Source organism: Equus quagga, chromosome 7 (assembly GCF_021613505.1).
Source record: "Equus quagga isolate Etosha38 chromosome 7, UCLA_HA_Equagga_1.0, whole genome shotgun sequence".
NCBI classification, from domain to species: Eukaryota; Metazoa; Chordata; class Mammalia; order Perissodactyla; family Equidae; genus Equus; species Equus quagga.
Genome location: NC_060273.1, coordinates 16,957,064 through 16,977,376, shown reverse-complemented (window position 1 = coordinate 16,977,376; position 20,313 = coordinate 16,957,064). Strand labels below are relative to the sequence as shown.

The 20,313-nt window shown below is 39.2% G+C and overlaps 2 protein-coding genes across 12 annotated transcripts in view; one reads left to right on the top strand and one right to left on the bottom strand.

Moving 5' to 3' along the window:
* The window catches only part of ACSM3 (acyl-CoA synthetase medium chain family member 3), a 24,652-nt gene extending 10,879 nt beyond the window's left edge, over positions 1-13,773 (top strand). For 4 of the 7 annotated variants that reach the window (XM_046665847.1, XM_046665850.1, XM_046665848.1 and 1 more), the window contains exons 5-14: positions 1,998-2,141; positions 2,256-2,412; positions 2,688-2,767; positions 4,014-4,137; positions 5,029-5,109; positions 7,974-8,075; positions 9,075-9,202; positions 9,313-9,412; positions 11,884-12,003; positions 12,395-12,666. In XM_046665847.1, the coding sequence (XP_046521803.1) occupies positions 1,998-2,141; positions 2,256-2,412; positions 2,688-2,767; positions 4,014-4,137; positions 5,029-5,109; positions 7,974-8,075; positions 9,075-9,202; positions 9,313-9,412; positions 11,884-12,003; positions 12,395-12,481 (1,123 nt within the window). In that variant the 3' untranslated portion in view covers positions 12,482-12,666. Of the gene's footprint in view, positions 1-1,997; positions 2,142-2,255; positions 2,413-2,687; positions 2,768-4,013; positions 4,138-5,028; positions 5,110-7,973; positions 8,076-9,074; positions 9,203-9,312; positions 9,413-11,883; positions 12,004-12,394; positions 12,667-13,638 lie in introns of those variants that run through there. The other 3 variants (XR_006889319.1, XM_046665851.1, XM_046665852.1) reach the window with 3 other exon arrangements.
* On the bottom strand, positions 12,815-20,313 carry ERI2 (ERI1 exoribonuclease family member 2). Of its 5 annotated transcripts, XM_046665844.1 has the most exons (10): positions 19,760-19,812; positions 19,144-19,215; positions 18,446-18,513; positions 18,278-18,361; positions 17,645-17,772; positions 16,999-17,155; positions 16,016-16,116; positions 15,661-15,742; positions 14,969-15,057; positions 12,815-14,767 (listed from the first exon to the last, which is right to left on the bottom strand). In XM_046665844.1, the coding sequence occupies exons 5-10, from the start codon at positions 17,666-17,668 to the stop codon at positions 13,430-13,432; spliced, it is 1,791 nt and encodes a 596-aa protein (XP_046521800.1). In that variant the 5' UTR covers positions 17,669-17,772; positions 18,278-18,361; positions 18,446-18,513; positions 19,144-19,215; positions 19,760-19,812; the 3' UTR covers positions 12,815-13,429. The 5 variants fall into 5 exon arrangements, with proteins under 5 accessions (XP_046521800.1, XP_046521798.1, XP_046521797.1 ...); XM_046665842.1 differs by lacking the exon at positions 19,144-19,215 and having other exon boundaries at positions 19,760-20,313; XM_046665841.1 differs by having other exon boundaries at positions 18,446-19,215.

Below are 20,313 nucleotides of genomic sequence, written 5' to 3'. Positions count from 1 at the left end.
ATCTGCCATGAACTCCCCAAAAAGCCCTCAGCCAACCCACTGGGACCTCTGGACTTTGGATAGCCCCTCAGAGTTGTTCCCAGCTAAAGTAAGAGGTCCTGGCCTTTATATGCCCATACTAATCAGTAATTAGTGCGGGCTGTCCCTTGAAGGTGGCGTGTCCTTGAGCAAGGCAGCTCTCTTCAGCCAAGGCAATCTTTAAAGAGGGCTATCAGCGCTTGTTGGGCTAAGTCCTTTATTCCTGCAGTGGGATCTAGCAGGTGCGTCACAGCATCAACCACAGAGCTGTCATCATTTCCCAGGGAAATTGACTGCTATCAATCCTTCTGTGTAGACTATGTAATTCTCTTGCTGACAGCAATGCTTCTAGCAGGTTATAATAAGAAGAACACTTAATGTTAATGGATGCAAATATAAAACTGAATTATACTGATGTTCACGCTCTCCTATGGGGGTGCTTCTAGGGTTACTTGGAACTGCTACCAGGCATTGGTTATATTTGGCAGAAAATTCCTTCTCTAGAATGAGCATGCTTTACTCAAGGATTTGGAAGCATGCTTGCAACTATGAACTTATTCCTACTTTCTCTAAAGTAGCTAACATTTATTGAGTTCTTACCAAAGGCCAGGTACTATTCTAACAAAAACAATGTTATAATTGCAATAAGGCTAACATTTATATGGCACTGGTTATGTGCAAAAAACTGTTCCAAGCACTTCAGATATACTAACTCATTTAAATCTCACAAAAACCTAAGGGCAGGTACTATAATTACACAGATGAATAGGGTCAAATGCTAGGATCTGGCAGAGTTGGGTTTCAAACTCAGGCAGTCTGGCTTCTGAGCCCATACTCCTAACTGTTAGGTTTACTGCCTCCAGTAGTGAGAGCTTGGTACGATAACCCTGCCTTAGGTTTCCAAAGCAACTGTATCTATGATAGAAGTCATAGGTACACAGTGATAGGTACTAATTATTTTTAAGGCAGATAATTATGGAATCATAGACTAAACACTTGGTCTAGCTTTGCTAGTCTTTGAAAATAGCTTTTCTATTTCTCATGGCCTGGATGTTTCTGATTCATCCATTCTCAACCCAATACTTCCAGATAAAATCTGTGTGCCTCTTAGACACTGGATGTGCAGAGCTGACCTCCTCTCAGCTGCCCTAATGTATGACTGATAGAGCAGCCCAATTATCCCTCAGAACTAAACGTTTTCTTTCTCTTTTACTGCAGCCCTCCCATCCCTGGATGGATGCTTAGATCCTCTTCAGTCTTACTGTTCGTTATATTCAGAACTGTGTAGACTCTCTTGTGGGAAACAGAAAACCTGTCCTTTCAGGGATCAGGAAGCATTTTCTATAAAAGGGGTGGATAGCAAATATTTTAGGTTTTGCAGTGTCTGTCACAACTACTCATTTCTGCTGTTGTAGTGTGAACACAGCCATGGACAATATGCAAATGAATGGGCATGCCTGTGTTCCAATAAAACTTCATTTACAAAAACAGGAGGCAGGCCAGCTTTGGCCCGGGGACTGTAGTTTGCTGATCCCTGCTTTATACTATTACCCAGGACTTCCATGAACATACCCATTTTTTTTTAAAAAAACACATTTTAAAGCATCCACAGTAAAGAGGAAGGGGCAGTTTTTCATATATCCACGATTACAAGATCACAGAATCCTCATTCTGCTGGCGGTATGATAAAACTCTGGAATTTTTAAAATGCTTTAACTCTCTTCTTTATCATACAGTAAAAAGCTATGAAATCGGCTGTTATAAATGGGCTGTTGATGGCAAAGTTTAGTTTGATTCTGGAACGCACCTAAAAAGATGCAGAGAGAGATGGCTTTTACCTTGGAATTCGACTTGAGTCACTGGGGCCTGATCCATGAGATGAAGGGGTCCGAGTAGACGGTTTCTCGAATCCTTTTCTGTGGTGACAGTCTCTGATGCTGTGTCTAATGTGCAGAATCATTGTGGTTTGTCCTTCATAGACATGCCAGTGACAACCACACCTGTGTGAAGACAAAGCACAATGAGATGATGGCCATTTACTTCACCAGTGGAACAAGTGGACCTCCTAAAATGACCGGACACACCCACAGCAGTTTTGGCTTAGGATTATCTGTAAATGGAAGGTACTTTCACAGAACCGCAGCTTCATGTGTCAAAACTGCCAAGGCGATGATCCATTTATTGGTCTTTTAAATTTGTTTTCCTGTATATGTCAGGGCTATTCCTTGTTTTCCCAGGTTCTGGCTGGATTTAACACCTTCGGATGTGATGTGGAATACCTCAGACACAGGCTGGGCAAAGTCTGCATGGAGCAGTGTTTTTTCTCCATGGATCCAGGGAGCATGTGTATTTGCACATTATCTGCCACGTTTTGAGCCAACTTCCATCTTGCAAGTAAGGCAGAGCACAAGAGGTCAACATTTAGAGATGCATTAGCAGTGTCACTGACAGGACTGGTGAATACAGTAACTTGCAGAAATCAGAGTAGACAACATGATTTAAGATATGTCACATCTGGGAAGTCAGTTATTCTGAAAAGATGTACAGAGGAAAGGTATGAGTGCATTCATGTTAGAATAAAGAATGTTTAAGTGGTGCTGTGCCTACCCTAGACATTTAGGCACTTATTAATGTTGTCATAAGACCAAGAGTTTACCTCTACATTGCAGACACTTTCCAAGTTTCCCATCACAGTCTTCTGTTCAGCGCCAACTGCATACCGAATGCTTGTACAGAGTGATATGAGCAGGTAAGAAAGGCTGGTAAATAGGCACCTAGTTGGGGGAAGGGAGAGGAGGAGGAAGCTATAAAAGATCTTTCTGCCTGAAACATAGCTCCAGACTAGTAGGTCCGGGATTTAACAATCTCTCCTCCTCCTTCTCCTTCTTGCTTTCATTCTGTAAGTGATAATTACTGCATCCAGGGCAGGCTGCCCCAAGCAAGGAGAGAAAAATGAGGGTAAAGCCCCAGGTACACCTCAGAGCCCTGTGCTTATGGGTGAGAAGGTGTTTAATCTTTTGGATGATGACTGTTACCTGAGCGGCAAAAATAGAGAAATTGCTCCTTTTTGGAACCTTATCCCAGCAAATAGGAAAAAGGATGAATGTCTTTTATTCTATTATGAATTCCATTTGAAAGGGTGGATTGGTAAATATTTTGAAATTTATTTTTTTAAATTTTTGAATAGGAAGTAGTTCGTATGATGTAAAATTCAATAAGTCTATAAGAATATATAGTTAAAAGTCATCCTTCAAACATTGTCCTCAGTCTCCATTCTCCTTCTCCCTGAAATCTGTGCACATACAAGCCAATGTGCCTATGTTCTCCTCCACTGTTTTATAAAGATAAATGGAAACATACTGTGCACACAGTTCTGAATCTTCCCTTTTTTGCCTAAATATACATCTTGGAACTGTGCTGTCCAATATGGTAACCACTAGCCACATGCAGATATTTAAATTTAAATTTAAATTAAACTTAAAACTCAGTTCCTCAGTGGCACTAATCATGTTTCAAGTACTCAGTAGCCACACAGGACTAGATGATATTGTAGTGGATCGTGCAGATTATAGAACACTTCCGTCATGGCAGAAAGTTCTATTGGACAGCACTGTCCAGGAGCTTCCTCGTTTTTTTTTTTACAGCTGCATAGTATTCCATTGCATGAATATTCCACAATTTATCCAGACATGGTAAACTTTTAATCACTGATTTAAAATGTTATTATGTGGTACTTTGCCTGAGGATGGCACCATTTTTTTTGCAACAAGTCACACCCCACCCCTCCAAAAAAAACTAAAGGCAGAAAAGAAAAAGAAAAGCTGGTGTTTTGGGAGTCATTCTATGTGTTAGAATGGTTCATTTATTTTGTATTGGAGGGAGAAGTAAGGAAGGAACTACAACCCATTTTATATTGAAATTTCACTGGAAATCATCCTAACTTCCATTTCTCTCCATTCTTCCTCCTAAATTTAACTTATCTGTTTTCTGAGAAGCTATAAGTTCAAAAGCTTAAAGCACTGCGTGAGTGCTGGGGAACCCATCAACCCTGAAGTGACTGAACAGTGGAGAAACAGGACAGGTCTGGATATCTACGAAGGATATGGACAGACTGAAACGGTACATGGACCTCACTGAAAAGACAGGGCTGGACTTGATTAGTCGGATGAATAAAACCAAAGTGTTTATTATGACCTTATGATTCTTTGAGGGATAAGGAGGGAGTGGAGTGGTTAGAAGAATAGTTAAAAAAAAAAAAAGCTGGAGGGAAGCTGGTTGCAAAAAAGCTCTATAACAGTTGTTTAAATAGTCATTCATTGAGGAAAACCACTATATAACTGATCAGAGTGAGGGCATTAAAATATGTTTTAAATGAAAACATGCTAAATCTACAGAAAGAGACTTCCCCTATATATTAGTCAGGGCTGCTGAGTTCCTTGTTACTTGAAGTATTGTGAGTTTACTGGACAACTCCTTGGCAGGCATACTCTTAAAAGAGTTATTTAAAGAGCTCGTAGAAATAATAATAAGAAATTATAGAGGAGATGAATGAAATAATAACAAAAGTGGTTATTATGTAAGGAAAGGGAAGGGTAGAATAGAGCAGATAAGGGAAAGGCTGAAAGAAATTTTTCACGATGTGTCTTTTTGTAATGCTTCAATTTATAAACCATCAGAATGTAGTACCTGGTCAAAAATTAAAATACCAAAAATAAAAACAGAAATTGACAGATGTATTAAGTAGAAACAGCATATCATGCTAATATGAGTACAAATGGTTTCATAAATATGGATATTTTAGTAATGATAAATTAAGTGTTATAACTTTATTTTATATATATATTCATTTAGTGTCTATCTCTACACTCCACAAGAGCAGAGAAATTGTTTTATTTTGAGCCTGGTTCATAGTAAGTTCTCAATAAATATTGTTGAATGAGCGCAGGTAAATGAATAAATGAATTTTAAGTTACTTGTAATACTGCTTTACTCCTTCTTCTTCCTAACTAGGTGCTAATCTGTGGAAATTTTAAGGGAATGAAAGTGAAGCCTGGCTCAATGGGAAAGCCTTCTCCTGCATTTGACGTTAAGGTTGGCACATCCTCTTCCAGGAGAATATTCAACAACCCAACCTGTTTACCACTCACCTCACCTCTACCCTCCCCACACTCTTAGTTGTGGTGATGATTTCAGGTCATTTCCATCCTATCTTAACTTCTATGTAAAGATAGAACTGGGTTAGAAACATTAGTTTATTGGCCTTGAATATTTTGCAAAGCAGTTGCTTGTGCCAAGCAGTTCTAAGTATTTTACAAATATTAATCCATTTAATTCCAAGAAGGAACTTATGAGAGACATATTATTATAAGAACCATTTCACAGATGAGGCACAGAGAGGTAAGGAACTCCCTGAGGTCACACAGCTAGTAGCTTCTAGCACTGGGATTCAATCCCAAGCAGTCTGGTTCCAGTATCCCTGCTCTTAACCACACCACCACCCTGCCCCTTCTGGTGAGGGAGGTCAAGACCTCCTGATGAGGTCAAGTAGGCCAAAAGAGGCTACAGTTTATAGTGGCGGCAGCATTCTCCCTCTCTTGCCCCAGCCTCCCCTGGCCATTTCCTGGCTCTCCATAACCACTGCCATTACTACCACCTGATCCCTAGGGGGCATCCTATGATCCCATCTGCAAGCTTTGCACACGGTTCGAATTCTTCTCAGATCAACCCAGCCAAAGCTAGGCATAACCAAAGGAACTTACACTAACACCTGAGAGAAAACCATAGCAACAGAACACAAAATGGATGAGTTTACAGAATGGAGAGCTCAGAACCAAACTTAAATGAGGGTTAGTTGTAGGTTAGATCAATGTTTCCCAAGCTTATCTGATCATAAGAATCACAGGGGCACTTGTTAAAAATGCTAACTCTCAGCCCCTGCCGTAGAGAGTCTGATTCAATAGATTCAGGATGGAATCCTGAAATCTATGTTTTAAACAAGCGCTCCAGGTAATTCTTATGATCAGGTGAGTTTGAGAAAGTTTAGATGAGATTCATTGCTAATTTCACTGTTTATAGAATAAGCCAGATGCTGGGCTCTTTCCCTTACTTTAACTTTGCTCTGGGAACCTTGTCTAAAGATGGGATTGCTGAGTCAGGCCTGGCTCTGCTCTTCACTAGCTGAGTGTCTTTGGATAAGCTGTTAGAGCCTCAGTTTCCTGATTTGTAAAATGGGGACGAGGGTGACCAACTTGCCTCAGTTTGCCTGGGACTTGCCTGGTTTTAGCAGTGAAAGTCATACATCCCAGGGACACTCTCCTGCCTCATTCCCAGACAAACTGAGAAGGCTGGTAATCGTAAGAACAGAATTGATTTTATCGGTTTCTTGTGAGGATTAAATGAGATAACATCTCTAAAGAGCATAGCAAAATACTTGGTACATAATAAAGGTCCGGAAGATAGGTGCCATTATTATTATTCACTTCTCTCTCGCACTCCCTGCCTTTGAAAAGCTTTTTTAAGAAGAGATGGTAGGGGGGCTGGCCCCGTGGCCGAGTGGTTAAGTTCGCGCGCTCCGCTGCAGGCGGCCCAGTGTTTCGTTGGTTCGAATCCTGGGCGCGGACATGGCACTGCTCATCAAACCACGCTGAGGCAGCGTCCCACATGCCACAACTAGAAGGACCCACAACGAAGAATATACAACTATGTACCAGGGGGCTTTGGGGAGAAAGAGGAAAAAAATAAAATCTTTAAAAAAAAAAAAAGAAGAGATGGTAGGGGAGCCCTAGTTACATTCTGTAAACAGGCTTAGCAACAGTTCATTGGCTTGTAGGCTGCCTTCAGTTAGAGACAGAAATATTGATAATTAAGCATTATCATGTCTGCGTTACAAGCAATCAAGTTGGCCTTTCACACAGCTGTGTTCCTTTCTCCCCTCTTAATGACAGTTCCCAACCTGCATTGCTGTGATGGTCTCACAGGTGCAGCTGTACTCAGTGATCCCAACTGCAGTGTACCACCAGTTCCTCAGTAATTCAAGCCTAGTGGTTTTCTGGAGCAACTATAATTGAATGCAAAAGGGTGTGGCCAAGAGGAAAACAGTGCTCTGCCATGCATCCCCCAGCAGCATCACTACCTTCATTTTTTTCTCCAATTTTTTTTATTGTGATAAAATACACATAACATATAATTTACCATCTTGACCATTTTTAAGTGCACAAATCAGTGGTATTAAATACATTCATAATGTTGTGCAATCATCTCCACTATCCATCTCCATAAAATGAGCCTAAGAATAGTTCTAACCAGATGGGACTGTTGTAAGGACTAAAGAAAACGTGAAGCACTTAGAGCTGTAGCATTTATTACTCGGGATGCAGTAAGTGCTTAATAATTGGTAGCTTCCATCAGGTACTTCAGGGAACCATGATGACTGGGAGAGGCTGAGAGAGCCAGGCTTTGGCTGACCCACCACTATCTCAACCAGAGAACATTCCCCTTTTCCTGCTGACTTCTCTTGGGCTTCTGAAGTCAGGTTTTGTTTGTTCTACAGTTAAACAAAGTTTGAAAACCACCAATGAAATATTGATTGGAGAGGAGAAGACAATCAAGAGATATTGCTAAATGATAAAGGCAGGTTATAAACAGTGCATTATAAAGTGCTCCTATTTTTTCCTGGTGTCTATGTTGTCTCAAAAGATATCACCAAATTGTGATTATTGCTAGATGGTAGAATGAAAGAAAATTTTTCTTCTTCTTTCACATTTTGTTAACTTGCATTTTATATATATTTTGCAATAAGAATTTAAATAAATACATTTCTCTTAGGAATTTAAAGTATACTTAAAGTTCTTTTTGAAGTCTAAATTCTTAAATGGTAACAAAATAGAACATGCAAAGATTTAAGATGCAGCATTAAATAAAAATTCTCTTAAATAAATTGTCCTGTTTTATCCTAGATTTTAGATGTAAATGGCAATGTTCTACCTCCTGGACAAGAAGGAGATATCGGCATTCAAGTTCTCCCTACCCGACCATTTGGCCTTTTTACTCATTATGTAGTAAGAGACTTATTAAATAATGTCTTATTTTCTATTTATTTCTCAAAAGTGCTTGGTAACTATCCTGACTTGCCACAAAACACACCTAGGCACTTGACCTTTTCTGAGAGATTCATCGTCCTGACTAGTAATCCCTCAGACAGGGAACTGAAGAAACACCCAAATCCTTACTAGAGACGGGCACGCTGGTCCCCTGAAGCTACATCACAGCCCCAGGCCCATGAAGGCAAGAGGAGGGAGCCCTAGAAGGAAGACAGCCCTCTTAATATCCATTGATCCTCTCCACTATAAAACAGGACCCAGTCATTTTCCTGAAATCTAATTAGCGGTCTCCTGTCTTGGGAGGAGGGAGAGGAAGAGAGAATGAACAATGAGATGAAGTAATTTCTTTCACTAGAGGCCTTGCAAGCTCCTTACTCTTTGCAAACATATTTTCATCTCTAATCACAGTATGCAAATTAGAGCAAAGTTTACATCAATATAATCAAAGTTCCAGGTTTTACTTGTCAGTGAATTTTCCATAATGTAACAACACTTCAGTGTTCTTCCTGCCAATGTTACAGAACCAATTGTTTTTGTGTAAAATAAAATACAAAACCAAAAATACTGTCTGTTCTTTGAATGATTAGGTGTTGGTGCTTTCTTTTAACTCTGAGTATTTTCTCTCTTTCCCTACCAGTGTTAGATATTAACCAATTAGCAAAAGACTTATTTAGCCTACTCCTCTGAGCTGTGAGCTCCTGCGATATTTATTTTGTGATCCATCTAAGAAAATTCTCAGGATGGAAGCATGCCTAGTCTCTGGAATTGTAGTTTACCTTTCTTAGATGGGGCTGGCTCAATGCTGGAACTTCATCCTCATTTCATGCACTGGCTCCTCTTCATTCTAAGGCTTCTCTAAGGAACCAAACTTTTCTTTTTCCTTCAACATTTAAAAATCCAACAGAAGAGAAGAGTTGCATTCACAATAATATTAACAAAATGCTATTTGTTTCACAGGATAATCCTACAAAAACAGCTTCAACTCTACGAGGCAACTTCTATATCACTGGGGACAGAGGCTATATGGATGAAGATGGATATTTCTGGTTTGTTGCAAGATCGGATGATATCATATTATCCTCTGGGTAATTTTCTTTTTCCTCTGTGCATATGTCTGTGTTAACTGATCATCAGTGTCCTGGAGTGAACCTGCTGCTCACCTTTATAAATTCCTGCCATATCTTTTGTTTCCCAGCTACCGAATTGGACCTTTTGAGGTAGAAAGTGCCCTGATTGAGCATCCTGCGGTAGCAGAGTCAGCTGTTGTCAGCAGCCCAGACCCCATCAGAGGAGAGGTAAAAGAATGGATTAATCTCCACTTTATAACGTGTTGGCCATCTAACGCATACTTTTTTTTTTTTTTGAGGAAGATTAGCCCTGAACTAACATCTGCTGCCAATCCTCCTCTTTTTGCTGAGGAAGACTGGCCCTGAGCTAACATCCATGCCCATCTTCCTCCACTTTACATGTGGAACACCTACCACAGCATGGCTTACCAAGTGGTGCCATGTCTGCACCCGGGATCCGAACTGGCAAACCCTGGGCTGCCCAAGCGGAACATGCACACTTAACCGCTGTGCCACCGGGCCGGCCACTAAATACTATTTTAACACTGGAATGTGAAATAAAGAGTGAGAAATATTTGTCTAGGTCACTGGGCGCCTAAATTTTTTGGATCACACAGCTCTTAGGAATTTGAAGGCCATAAGGCACTACTGGACTTACGCAATGAAGGAAATGTTCTGTATTGGCACCATCCAATATAATAGCCACAATGGCTATCAAGCACTTGGGATGTGGCTAGTGCAGCTGAGGCAATTTTATTCTATTTTAATTAATTTAAATTTAAAGAGCCACATGTGGCTTGTGGCTACCATATTGAATAGCACAACCACAGACTCTTCTCATAAAAATGCAAAATTTTGCATAGAATTTCAGAGAAACTCAGAAGCACGCTTATGGATTTTAGGTTAAAAAAATCTTGTGCTACTACTTCTACAATAATACCTAATGTTTTTGATGATTTAGTATGTTCCAGGTGTTGGTGTAAGCCCTCTATCTATGTTAACCTATTTCATCCTCACAACTTCTTTTTAAAAGAAGGAAACTGAGGCACAGAGAGGTGTCCTAACTTACTCAAGATTACACAAAAAAGTATGACTCGAACCCAGATTGACTGACTTCAGAGTTCATGCTCTTAACTACGTTAGGCTGTTCCTTGTTAACTTGTCATTTTCTGTAATGGTTTATAAAGACTTTTATAATGATAAAGTAGACTTTATCCAAGGTGTAGAAATCATCAATATGCAAACCAGTAATTACAAACATTAGCTATTAAAATAAGTTGCCTCTGAATGATTCACTTATAGCAAGGATAAATTTTTTAAAGATTCATAAAAATGTTGATAAAGCAGCAGAGCTGGCAAAAATACATATAATGTTATGAAATGTCAAAAAATGGATAGCACTAAAATTACATACAACACACACACACACAAGGTTGTGCAACTGCCCCATGGCACATGTAAATTAGAACTGTTCAAGGGGTTTTGGTGAAGAGAAAAATGAATTGCTCATAAAATGTAAAACTTCTTACTGGTAAACAATGATCAATATGTGAAAAGCTTATCACTGCAAGTCTTCATTTCTCACTAACTGGTTGTCCTGAGTGATTTATTCTTTCAAACAGTTCATTTTCAATCAAATATTTACTTCCAGACCAAGATGGATAGGTAATGTTGCTAGCTTATCTCCAAGCTGGATACATGAATCCATGAATTCAAGATCTCAGCCTTTTAAGTGCAGGGTATCTCATTGTAAAAGTTGCAGGAGCCTCTCCTGGAGCTGTGCCCACAAGGAAACATCATTCCATGGCAAACCCTGGGCTGGTAATCTGGATTTGGTGGTAGAAACTAGTTGACTCACCTAGAGTCCTGCCTTAGAAAAGGCAGTGAATGGCAGTGTTGGCAGTGCCCCAGGAGAGAACATTCAGAATCCCAATCTACTCCTGAAGGGGGATACACATGAGGGATGTCCTTCTGTCTTCTCCATTAGAAGTCCAAAACCTCTGGGCAGGATTTTCCAAGACATTTCAAGGAAGAGTGAACTTTGGGGAACAGGATTTGTGAACATAGTGATAAAGTGACTCTCTTCTGCCAGTTAGAGAAAAGGGGCCACCACCACTTCTGCTCTTGTTCCGCAGGGCCAGGTAAGTGGGTCACAGCAACAGGAAAGTGGCTGTTGGAATCTTCACAGCCTCGCATCAACAGAAGTGTCTTTGGAATGGAGTGCACAATCTTAATGAACTGTTCCTGTTAACAAGGATATAGCAACCTAGTGTGAATACTGCTCATAAGGGTCACGCTGAGGGCGGGACCTACAAGCTAGGCTAGATCAAGCTGGGTTGTTACACAAGAGACTGTGTTTAGTGCGTTGCCAAGTTTCCAAAAGGAAACTTTTGAAGGAGATAAAAGATAAAGCAAGAAGTCAAGAAGAGAGATAATCAAAAACAGGCCAGAAAGTGGAGTTCAAGATGTAGTTAGATGAGAAGATTCAAGGGTCAGAAGCTCTCTTCTATTAGATAAAGAACAAGAGGTATGTGAGTCAACTGGATGGCTTAAGAGCAGAGAGCTGGGATCAAACCCTAATAAACCTTCTGGGACACCCTACCAGGCACTTAGGTTCCCAGTTAGAGAAAGTAAACAAGACATACTAAAACATAAAAATACACAACTCATTTTTCTGGTGTTTCAAATATTTATTTTAGGTAGTAAAGGCTTTTATTGTTCTGAGTCCTGATTATAAGTCACATGATCAAGAACAACTGAAAAAGGAGATTCAGGAGCATGTAAAAAAAACTACAGCACCTTACAAATATCCCAGAAAGGTGGGTATTCTAATTCTGATGAGTATTTCCTTAGCGTTCTGAAAATTTCAGCTCATTATTTTTTCCATTTTAATGAACATTCCTCTCAAACGTGCTACACCAAATGTTCCAAATGAACTAAGGACATGGATAAGAATCAGAATCTTTGTGATTAAAATGAAACTCTGAACCTAATTTGTTGGGTCATTGGCTCACCAGACTCATTGTAAATACTAAATATCAAGAAAAATCTCCTCAACAATACCCTTCTCCCTTTTTGGTTGTTACTAAAAAATCCACTCCAATGGGTGTCCTAATCTTTAATCGAGAGTTCATAATAGAACTGCTATATAATTGACTTTATCTAAAGATGAAAACTTTTGGGCTAATTTTCTTTCCTTGATTCCAACAGGTAGAATTTATTCAAGAGCTGCCAAAGACTATCAGTGGGAAGATAAAAAGAAATGAACTGAGAAAGCAAGAATGGGAAACAATTTAAATCCATTCCATTAATTTCCACAGTATTATAGATTCCATGGTATTTATAAAACAAAGACTCTGTAGAAACCACAAGATTATGGAAAGGTGATGAAAAATGTGATAATATGCTTATAAACTATGGATTTAAAATATCTTATGGTTATAACATCAGAAGCTGAATTTTGAAATAAAATATTCAGTCAATTTCTCTGCTTTAGTGTCAATGTTCTTATAATTTGGTAACATAAAAAGAATACCATCGACTGCTGAGGAATTTTTAAGTATACAGTATAGAAGCAATTTCTGAACCAAATCTGTTGATTTTCAAATGAGTTGAATAATTCTTCTGATATGTTGATATACAAATCAGAACCAATCTTCAAGCACTGAAATAAAACTAACAACTCATAAAAGTTCAGAAAAATAAACCATATCAGAAGATTATCACAATTCTCAAAGTCCAAGTATCTAGTTGAAAATAGGCTAGGGATTTTTATTAGTCACATTTTTATTCAAATAAAGAGTTTAAAATTTGTTTCAAGATCTAATAGTAAAAAAAGGATATACTATTGTTGCTTATTATATTTAATTTAATAAATATAGTTTACAGAATACTTCATTTGTGGTTCTTCAAAAAAGTATGATAAATTTGGCAAATGGTAATATATGAAATATAAATTAAATAGGGTAAGACATTATTAGAATACTCATGATGTTTGGGAATTCAAGGAACAATCAGGAAAGATACATGAACAGAAGACAGATGTTAGATAACTGGTGAATGAAATTAGAAGCCTGTGAAATTTGTTTTTCCTCTGTTTTCAGTCTATGTGTTTAGTAGCCTCAGTGTCACCTACAGACTATGTATGATAAATCCTCCTAACTTGTAGCCCTATACACTTTTTTCTCTTTACTGCACTAAAAGTCACATTAAAGTAAAAATATAGTTTAGATGTAAAAAAGTTTATCAATTCCTCATTGAAGGTCTGAGTCTTAATGAATTTTCAGTAGAAAAATTTACATTTCTGTCACAAATAGTGCTTATTTCTGGAGAACTAAACGCGAGTCCCCCTGGGGAATGAGGCAGAACTATGCTATTGGCTCTTTCCTTTTGAAGTGTTTGTTCCCATTTGAAATAACCACAGCATTTTCTGTTTTCTTGGTATTTCCCAATAGGGCAACAGTAGAAGACTTTTCCATGGTTTGGTCCATTATTAGAAACAACAAGTCTCTTACATCTTCGGCCACACTTGCATAAAGGAGGTGTCATCCTCCCACTTTTCCAAGGCTCTCGTAGGTTAACTGTAGAAGTTAAGACAGAGGGGAGAACCTTCTGGGAAGACCTTCTCCCTGGGGAGCCAAGAGATGATGTGGGCTTTTCTTCATGACTAGTGAAGGTCTGTTTTTTGGCTGGTGGGAAAGCTGAGGGAACGGATGGACTCCTTTCAGTACCACCTAAAAGAAGAGGATGTTTCCCCAAAACTGAAAGATGAGACATACTGGCATTAACGCTGTTGAAGCTACTTGATTTGCATTCAGGTAATTTAAAGTCAGAAACATCTGAACCTGGATTTTTGGGTTCTTTTACATCATAAATAGTAGTGTGTGGACTCTTATACACAATAGACTTAGAGGTTTCAGATTTTTGAGGAGTTTCTTCTGTGCCTCCCAAGTTTTCATGACTCAGCATTTCAGACTCTTTTAAAACCATTAATCTTTCTCCAGAATTAAATGAAGTATCTAAGTTTGAGTCACTAATGGCAGGCATAAAATCTACACTTTGCTCAGGCTGAGAAGCTGGCAGTAAAGCTATATCCTCCCAATCAGCCAACATAGGTAAACAGTCAAAAGCAGAACTCATTTCTGTATCAGAAACATGATTAACAGATGAAAGGGTAGTTGAAACACGTACCAATTCTGAACCAATTGCTGAAGACTTAGATTTGGTATTAAATGCAAGACGTTCATTTTTTATTTGCTTCTGCATAGGTGTATCCAAACTGGGAGACTGCAACTGCCCCAGAGATGTGGAGGACTTAGTATTGAAAAGAGAGAAACAGCTTTTGACATTGTGAAGATCCACTTTTATGTCGTTCTTTAGTTGTAACTGATCTTGCTGTACCATTATAGGAGGATTCACACCAACTGATGTCACTTTAACTTTTTCATGAGGATTTATTGCATTTTTAGGCTCGCTATCAAATATGCTGGGACCCTGAGTGTTACTGTTGCAGGCTGATGTTTCTTCAACTTGATTTGTATTCAAATTTCTGGCCAAAATGTTGGGATTCTTCTTAGTGGGGACCTATGATTCCACAGACAAATTCAACAGCTTTAGAAACTGTGTATTTGTAATTTTTTTAATATACGTTATATGATATGACAAGAAAAATATCTTCATTAATTGATTTATGAATGATTGCACACATGACATCTACATATCAATGAGCCTACGATTACTTCTGGAGTTTGAGATGACAGAATAAAGAGGCAAGACACCACTAACCTTCTTCAAGGGCCTTGTAATTTTCATGAAGCAACCATCCCTGATCATTTTCCAAGCAAGAAGGGCAGTATTCCGAGAATCATCCAACCCTGAGGAAACAGATACCAAACATGAATTTAGTGGTACCAGTGTAAAGATATATAGCACAAAAACCTCCAAAACCAAAAACCGCCACTTAAATAGAAACTGGAATATACTGTCAGTTTTATGATCATCTATTAATTTTAATCATGACAAATTGGTCTTGTGGAAAGCTGCAGCAGCCTTCCCAATGAAAGACAAGATCTCCCACATTTACAGAGGAGGAAGTGAACATTTCTTAGACAGTTCACAAAATGTGAGCAACATTCGGTAGGGATCACATTTCAAGAGTAATCTAATAGTCTTGTTTAGTTTTTTCACTAGTCCACTGTGTTATTTGGGCATTTATTTAATCTTCATTTGATTTGGCTAATTCTTTTCATTCTTTTTAGCAACTAGAAAGCCACTAGATGGCAGTCTTGTCTTTACAATACTTTATGAAAGTCCATTTGAAAGTCTTAGAAACAATTCGAATTGCATAGATCAGGAGTTTTTTTTTAGGCTGAAGGATATTCCTTATTCATGACATCATAAAAAAGTAAGATTCATTTGAAAGACTTTACAAAACTAAAATAACTTACATAATACAATGATTTTCAATTTATACTAACCAGAGTGTTCTCGTCCCAAGAATTCTATTCCCACTTCCTGCAGGGCACCACTTAGTCCTTTTGGTTTTCTCTTATAGAAAATCTAATCAAATAAAAGAAGACATATCTAAAAAAAAAAGGATTACTATTCGAAAGCCTTTGTATTAACCACTTACTTTTCATAATTTTTCATTCTATTAGATTTGGAATGTGGTTGTTTTTGTTGTGTTGTTTTTACATACTTTAAGAAATGTATCTATGTGAACATTTCAAAAGAAAAGACTTTATTTGTAGAAACCCATACCCATGTGTGGGATAAAGTTTAGTCATTTTTCAAGAGAAGGAAAGTGAACACGTCCCCATCTTTGACCCTTACCTTGTAAGTTACTCTGAGATCAATCCAAGAATTCAAGAACACAGGTTTTAACAGTTGTTTTCTTTTACACTCATACTCCAGGCAAACTCCCAAGTCCCAGTCTGCATAAAATATATTAAAATAGAACAAAGTCAATGATGCCAGCAGAGTTTACTTATGCTATTGTCATTTATAAATAAATGCTAAAAGATGATAGAAAGTAAAATAGTAAGATTTAAAATAATAGCATATTATTATGCTATAATAATATAAAGTAGTAAGATTTAATTTCTCTGCTAATATCTAATAATTACTCACTTTACATAACTTTCTATTAAGAAATTAGGTTGGTAACAGAGTTTCAAAGTTTCTTAAATACCCAATAAAACACACTGAATATTTCAGAAAGAAGAGTAAGGTGTCAAATTACAAAGGTATAGGGAGAAGGTTATTTGCTTTCGACATTCTAAGAAAATATTAATGTAATTAAACCAAATATCTTATAGCAGCCTGAAACCAAATATGACTATCAGTGCTATGCTATCAATGGCACAGCACTGCTATCAATGACTATTGATGACAATGCTATATCATGGGCATATAAAAGATCTACCTTAAATGGCTCATTTTTCCCTTGATATTTATATTAGTAGGTGTGAAAGTATAAAAGCAAAGGATGTGAGTTGAATGAGAACTCTTTTTATTCAAGGTTGGGAAAATAGCATGATAAGAGTTTTCACTAGATAATCGTCTTTACCTGGACTCAGAACAGAGAGGAACAATCTAGAAAGATTCTTAAGATTAAGGCTTAAAATTTTAAGGTATCCCAGAATGGTAATTTTAAAAATATGATTAAATTTACTATTCTTGTTTAACATCTGCTAGGCATTTGGATTTCTTTTCCTGGCCCAGGAGGTTAACAAGTATAATTCTTACTAGAGATAAAGAATTATATACTGGTAACACTACTCACTTATAATTGATAGATATAATTTATTTTTTACCTGACCAAGTAACAAATGCACATAATTTTACTTCGGAAGTAGAAAGATCTGCAACCCCGGAAGCAAAAGTAATTTTCTTCTGTTGCTGAATCTTCTGAATCCATTTACAGAACTGAGATAAGCAAATCTTCAGAGGGACTCCTTCATCAACTTGAGCCTAAAGAGAGTCACAAAATCTGAATTCAACAACTGAATTCCATAATTATTGAGCACATAATTAAATACTGTGAAGGGATATAACAAGAAGAAGAGGTTCTGACAAAATTTTATCTAGTGAAAAGATGTTAAAACACCTAAGAGACAATATAATGATTCAAACTCTGCAAGGTAAGAAAAATTAGGTTGAGCAATCTAAAATCACACAGAAATATAATAATTAAATCCATACTGAAAGAAACTTGATGTCATTTGATTTCCACAAAATAAATTTGATATTCATTTTTACAACACTGTTCTTCCTTATTTGTAAAGAATTCCAATGGACTTCTGGAGGGGACATTATTTCTCTTAACACTGAATAAATGAAATTCCAATGGTATATAGCTTTTACTTTCTTTTTGAAACTGATTTCTGAATTTTAGTATTTGCATCATACCTGCTTGTTTGTTGAGGGCATAAGAGAGGTGGTGAAAAGAGGAGGGCATACCTGCTTTATGCCTGTCAGTTCCATGCAAAATTCAGAAAGAATTGGATGTTCTTGAGGCTGAACATAAGCGTGGAACTCAGATTCAATCTCTCCAGTGGATGTGTTCAGCAATACTGCTGGAAATTCAACTACATGAAAGAATCAATTGATACGTGAATATATAATTGTTAAATTAATGCTGTAATCACTCTAAATTAAACATAGATTACCCTCATATAGCATTATTGAACAATTGTTTCAGTAAAAGCATATTAAAATGACCAAAGCAGTGTGATCTAACAATTACGTTATGCCAAAGAATAACTAAAAATATGAAAGTTATATCTACTTAAAACTCTTGAATGTATTTCCACAAAAAAAAAAGTATGAAGACCATAAGGAAGTTGAAATGTACTTGTTTTTGCAAAGGTATTTTTTTTGAGGTTCTGTGCAATTGAGATGTAACCCTAAAACAATTATTTTATATGATGACACATGTAGGTATTCAGGTTTTTCTTCTTTTTTGTGTCAAATCACATTTTATAGTGAACTACCAATTCATAGACCATTTTGTTTTCTTAAACTAACCGTTGACTCATTTCTATCTATAAATCTTCAAGTTACTCATCAAGTGCTAGTCCTGGCCAGACTTACTTATTTCCTGGCTCTGGTGGTGTTTCCCATCATTCCAGCATGTCGACTCAAAATCAATGACAATTAAGTAGTCAAACAACTGCTCTGCAAAAGGTCAGGATATTGTTATGCTTTACCAGTGTGAAAAGTGCAGCTACAACATGTAAAGAAACTAAGCACACTACTTACTGGATTTGCTGCTTCCTAGATTTCCATTTGCTGGTACAATTGACTTTCTCCTAATTAATCCAAGCTGCCTAAAAATGTAAAACAACCCAGTATGTTCAACAAACCCATTCACACTCCTGTTTGAATAGGCTAACAAACTAATGGTATAACCCTCATTATTAATGTATTGTGATTGAGAGGAAACTGAACTAGACTTTAAGGGCAAAAGACCTTGACTTTTGTAGTGCCACCCTCTCTTGATTTTAGTAGTCATTTTTATCTGCATGAGCCTCAAAGTACATGCTGCAAACTTAGACTAATTCTTTCTGCGCCCCTTATTTTACAGTAATACCAAAGAAACGATTGTAGAGGTAAAGATACATAGAAAAGTTTATTTTTGCCTCTGCATTGTTCAAGCCCTTGCTGTGTATACAGCCCAGTTCTGAGGAGACAGGGCAGGTCCAGTCTTCTAGGAGCTTAAAATATCTGAGAAAAAACCCTAGACATCCATGGTAAACTACTGGAAGGTAGTATATGATAAAGGATCCCCAAAGACCCTGAGTCCACAGAAAGGGATGAGTTTCCTGAGGTCTTAAGCATGGCAAGACCACCTTGACGAGTAGCTAGTTTCACCAGGCAGGCGCCTCCTGTTCTAGTTTTTTGTTTATGAGGTGTGATGGGGAGTTGGGAATAATAGCTGCCATTTATTCATTGCTTACTACATAGCAGGCACTGAAGATGGCGACGTCACTTAATCCTCAACAACTGTACAAAGTAGTCACTTTTGCTACCTATATGTAATGGATGAGAAAACAATTTCGGTTATTTGCCAAAGAACACATATTTGGTACGTGAACCGGGGTCATCCAACTCCGAACCGACACTATTCTCTATTACACCAATTTCAGAAATCGGAAATGTGCACAGCGTTTCCAGGCATCAGGCACAAGGCCACAACGATCCACATTATGAGTTACACGGCTCACTAGGATGTGGTGGGGTGAACGGCTTCATGGGTGCACTGGGGGCTGCCTGAGACCTGCGACCGGTCTACAAGGCGCTGTCACGTCCAGTCGTTTCCCGAGGCCTAGAACGCGCCGACACGGGCTCCAGGCCACACAGTCAAGAACCCTGGTCCTTCCAACCTCGCGCACAGGGCTGCCTGAGGCTCCAGGCCGACACCTCTCAGCCCGGGCCAGAGAGCGCGGGTCGGAGACGCCGGGGCTGCAGAGAACGGAGCCTGACGCTGCAGCGTCCCTGCCCAGCCTGCGGCGGACGCCACCGCGAAACTCGGAGCGACCCCGCCCCGCCCGTCCCCCGAACTCCCTCGCGTACCGGGCCAGCCTCTTGGTCGCCATTCACGACACCCCTTTCGCTTCAGAGCCCAACTGCCGGAAGTCGCTCGAATCCACTTCCGGCCCGTTCAAACGCCGCGCGCGGAGGAGGGTCGGACTGCAGCATGTGGGGCGTGTTTTCGGGAGGGAGGGAGCCGCTGGGCAGCGCCCCCTTCAGTCTTTTCCCAGGGGAGGAGGCGCGTTTGCGCCCTTGGGGAACCGTCTGGAATCCTGCTTCCGGCGCGGAAGGTAAAACCGTTGGGCCTGGGGCGGCGCGGTTCGCTCCGCGGCGGGGCGCGCTGTGTGAACGGAAGTGGGGAGGGTCCGAGGGAGGCGGTAGCCGTGGACGCCCTGCTGCCCCCCGCTCGGGAAGCCGGCCGTCGGGGTTTCCTCAGCTCCCGCCCGTCTTTCTGCGCAGCCTCATGGAGCCCGAGAGGGGAAGGACCGGGGCGCTCCTCCAGAAGGGCCGGAAGAGGAGGCGCGCCCGCGGCAAGCGGGTCGGGGCGGCCGAGGCGCGGAGAGCCCGCTCGGACCCTGAGGAGAGGCGGCCCGGAG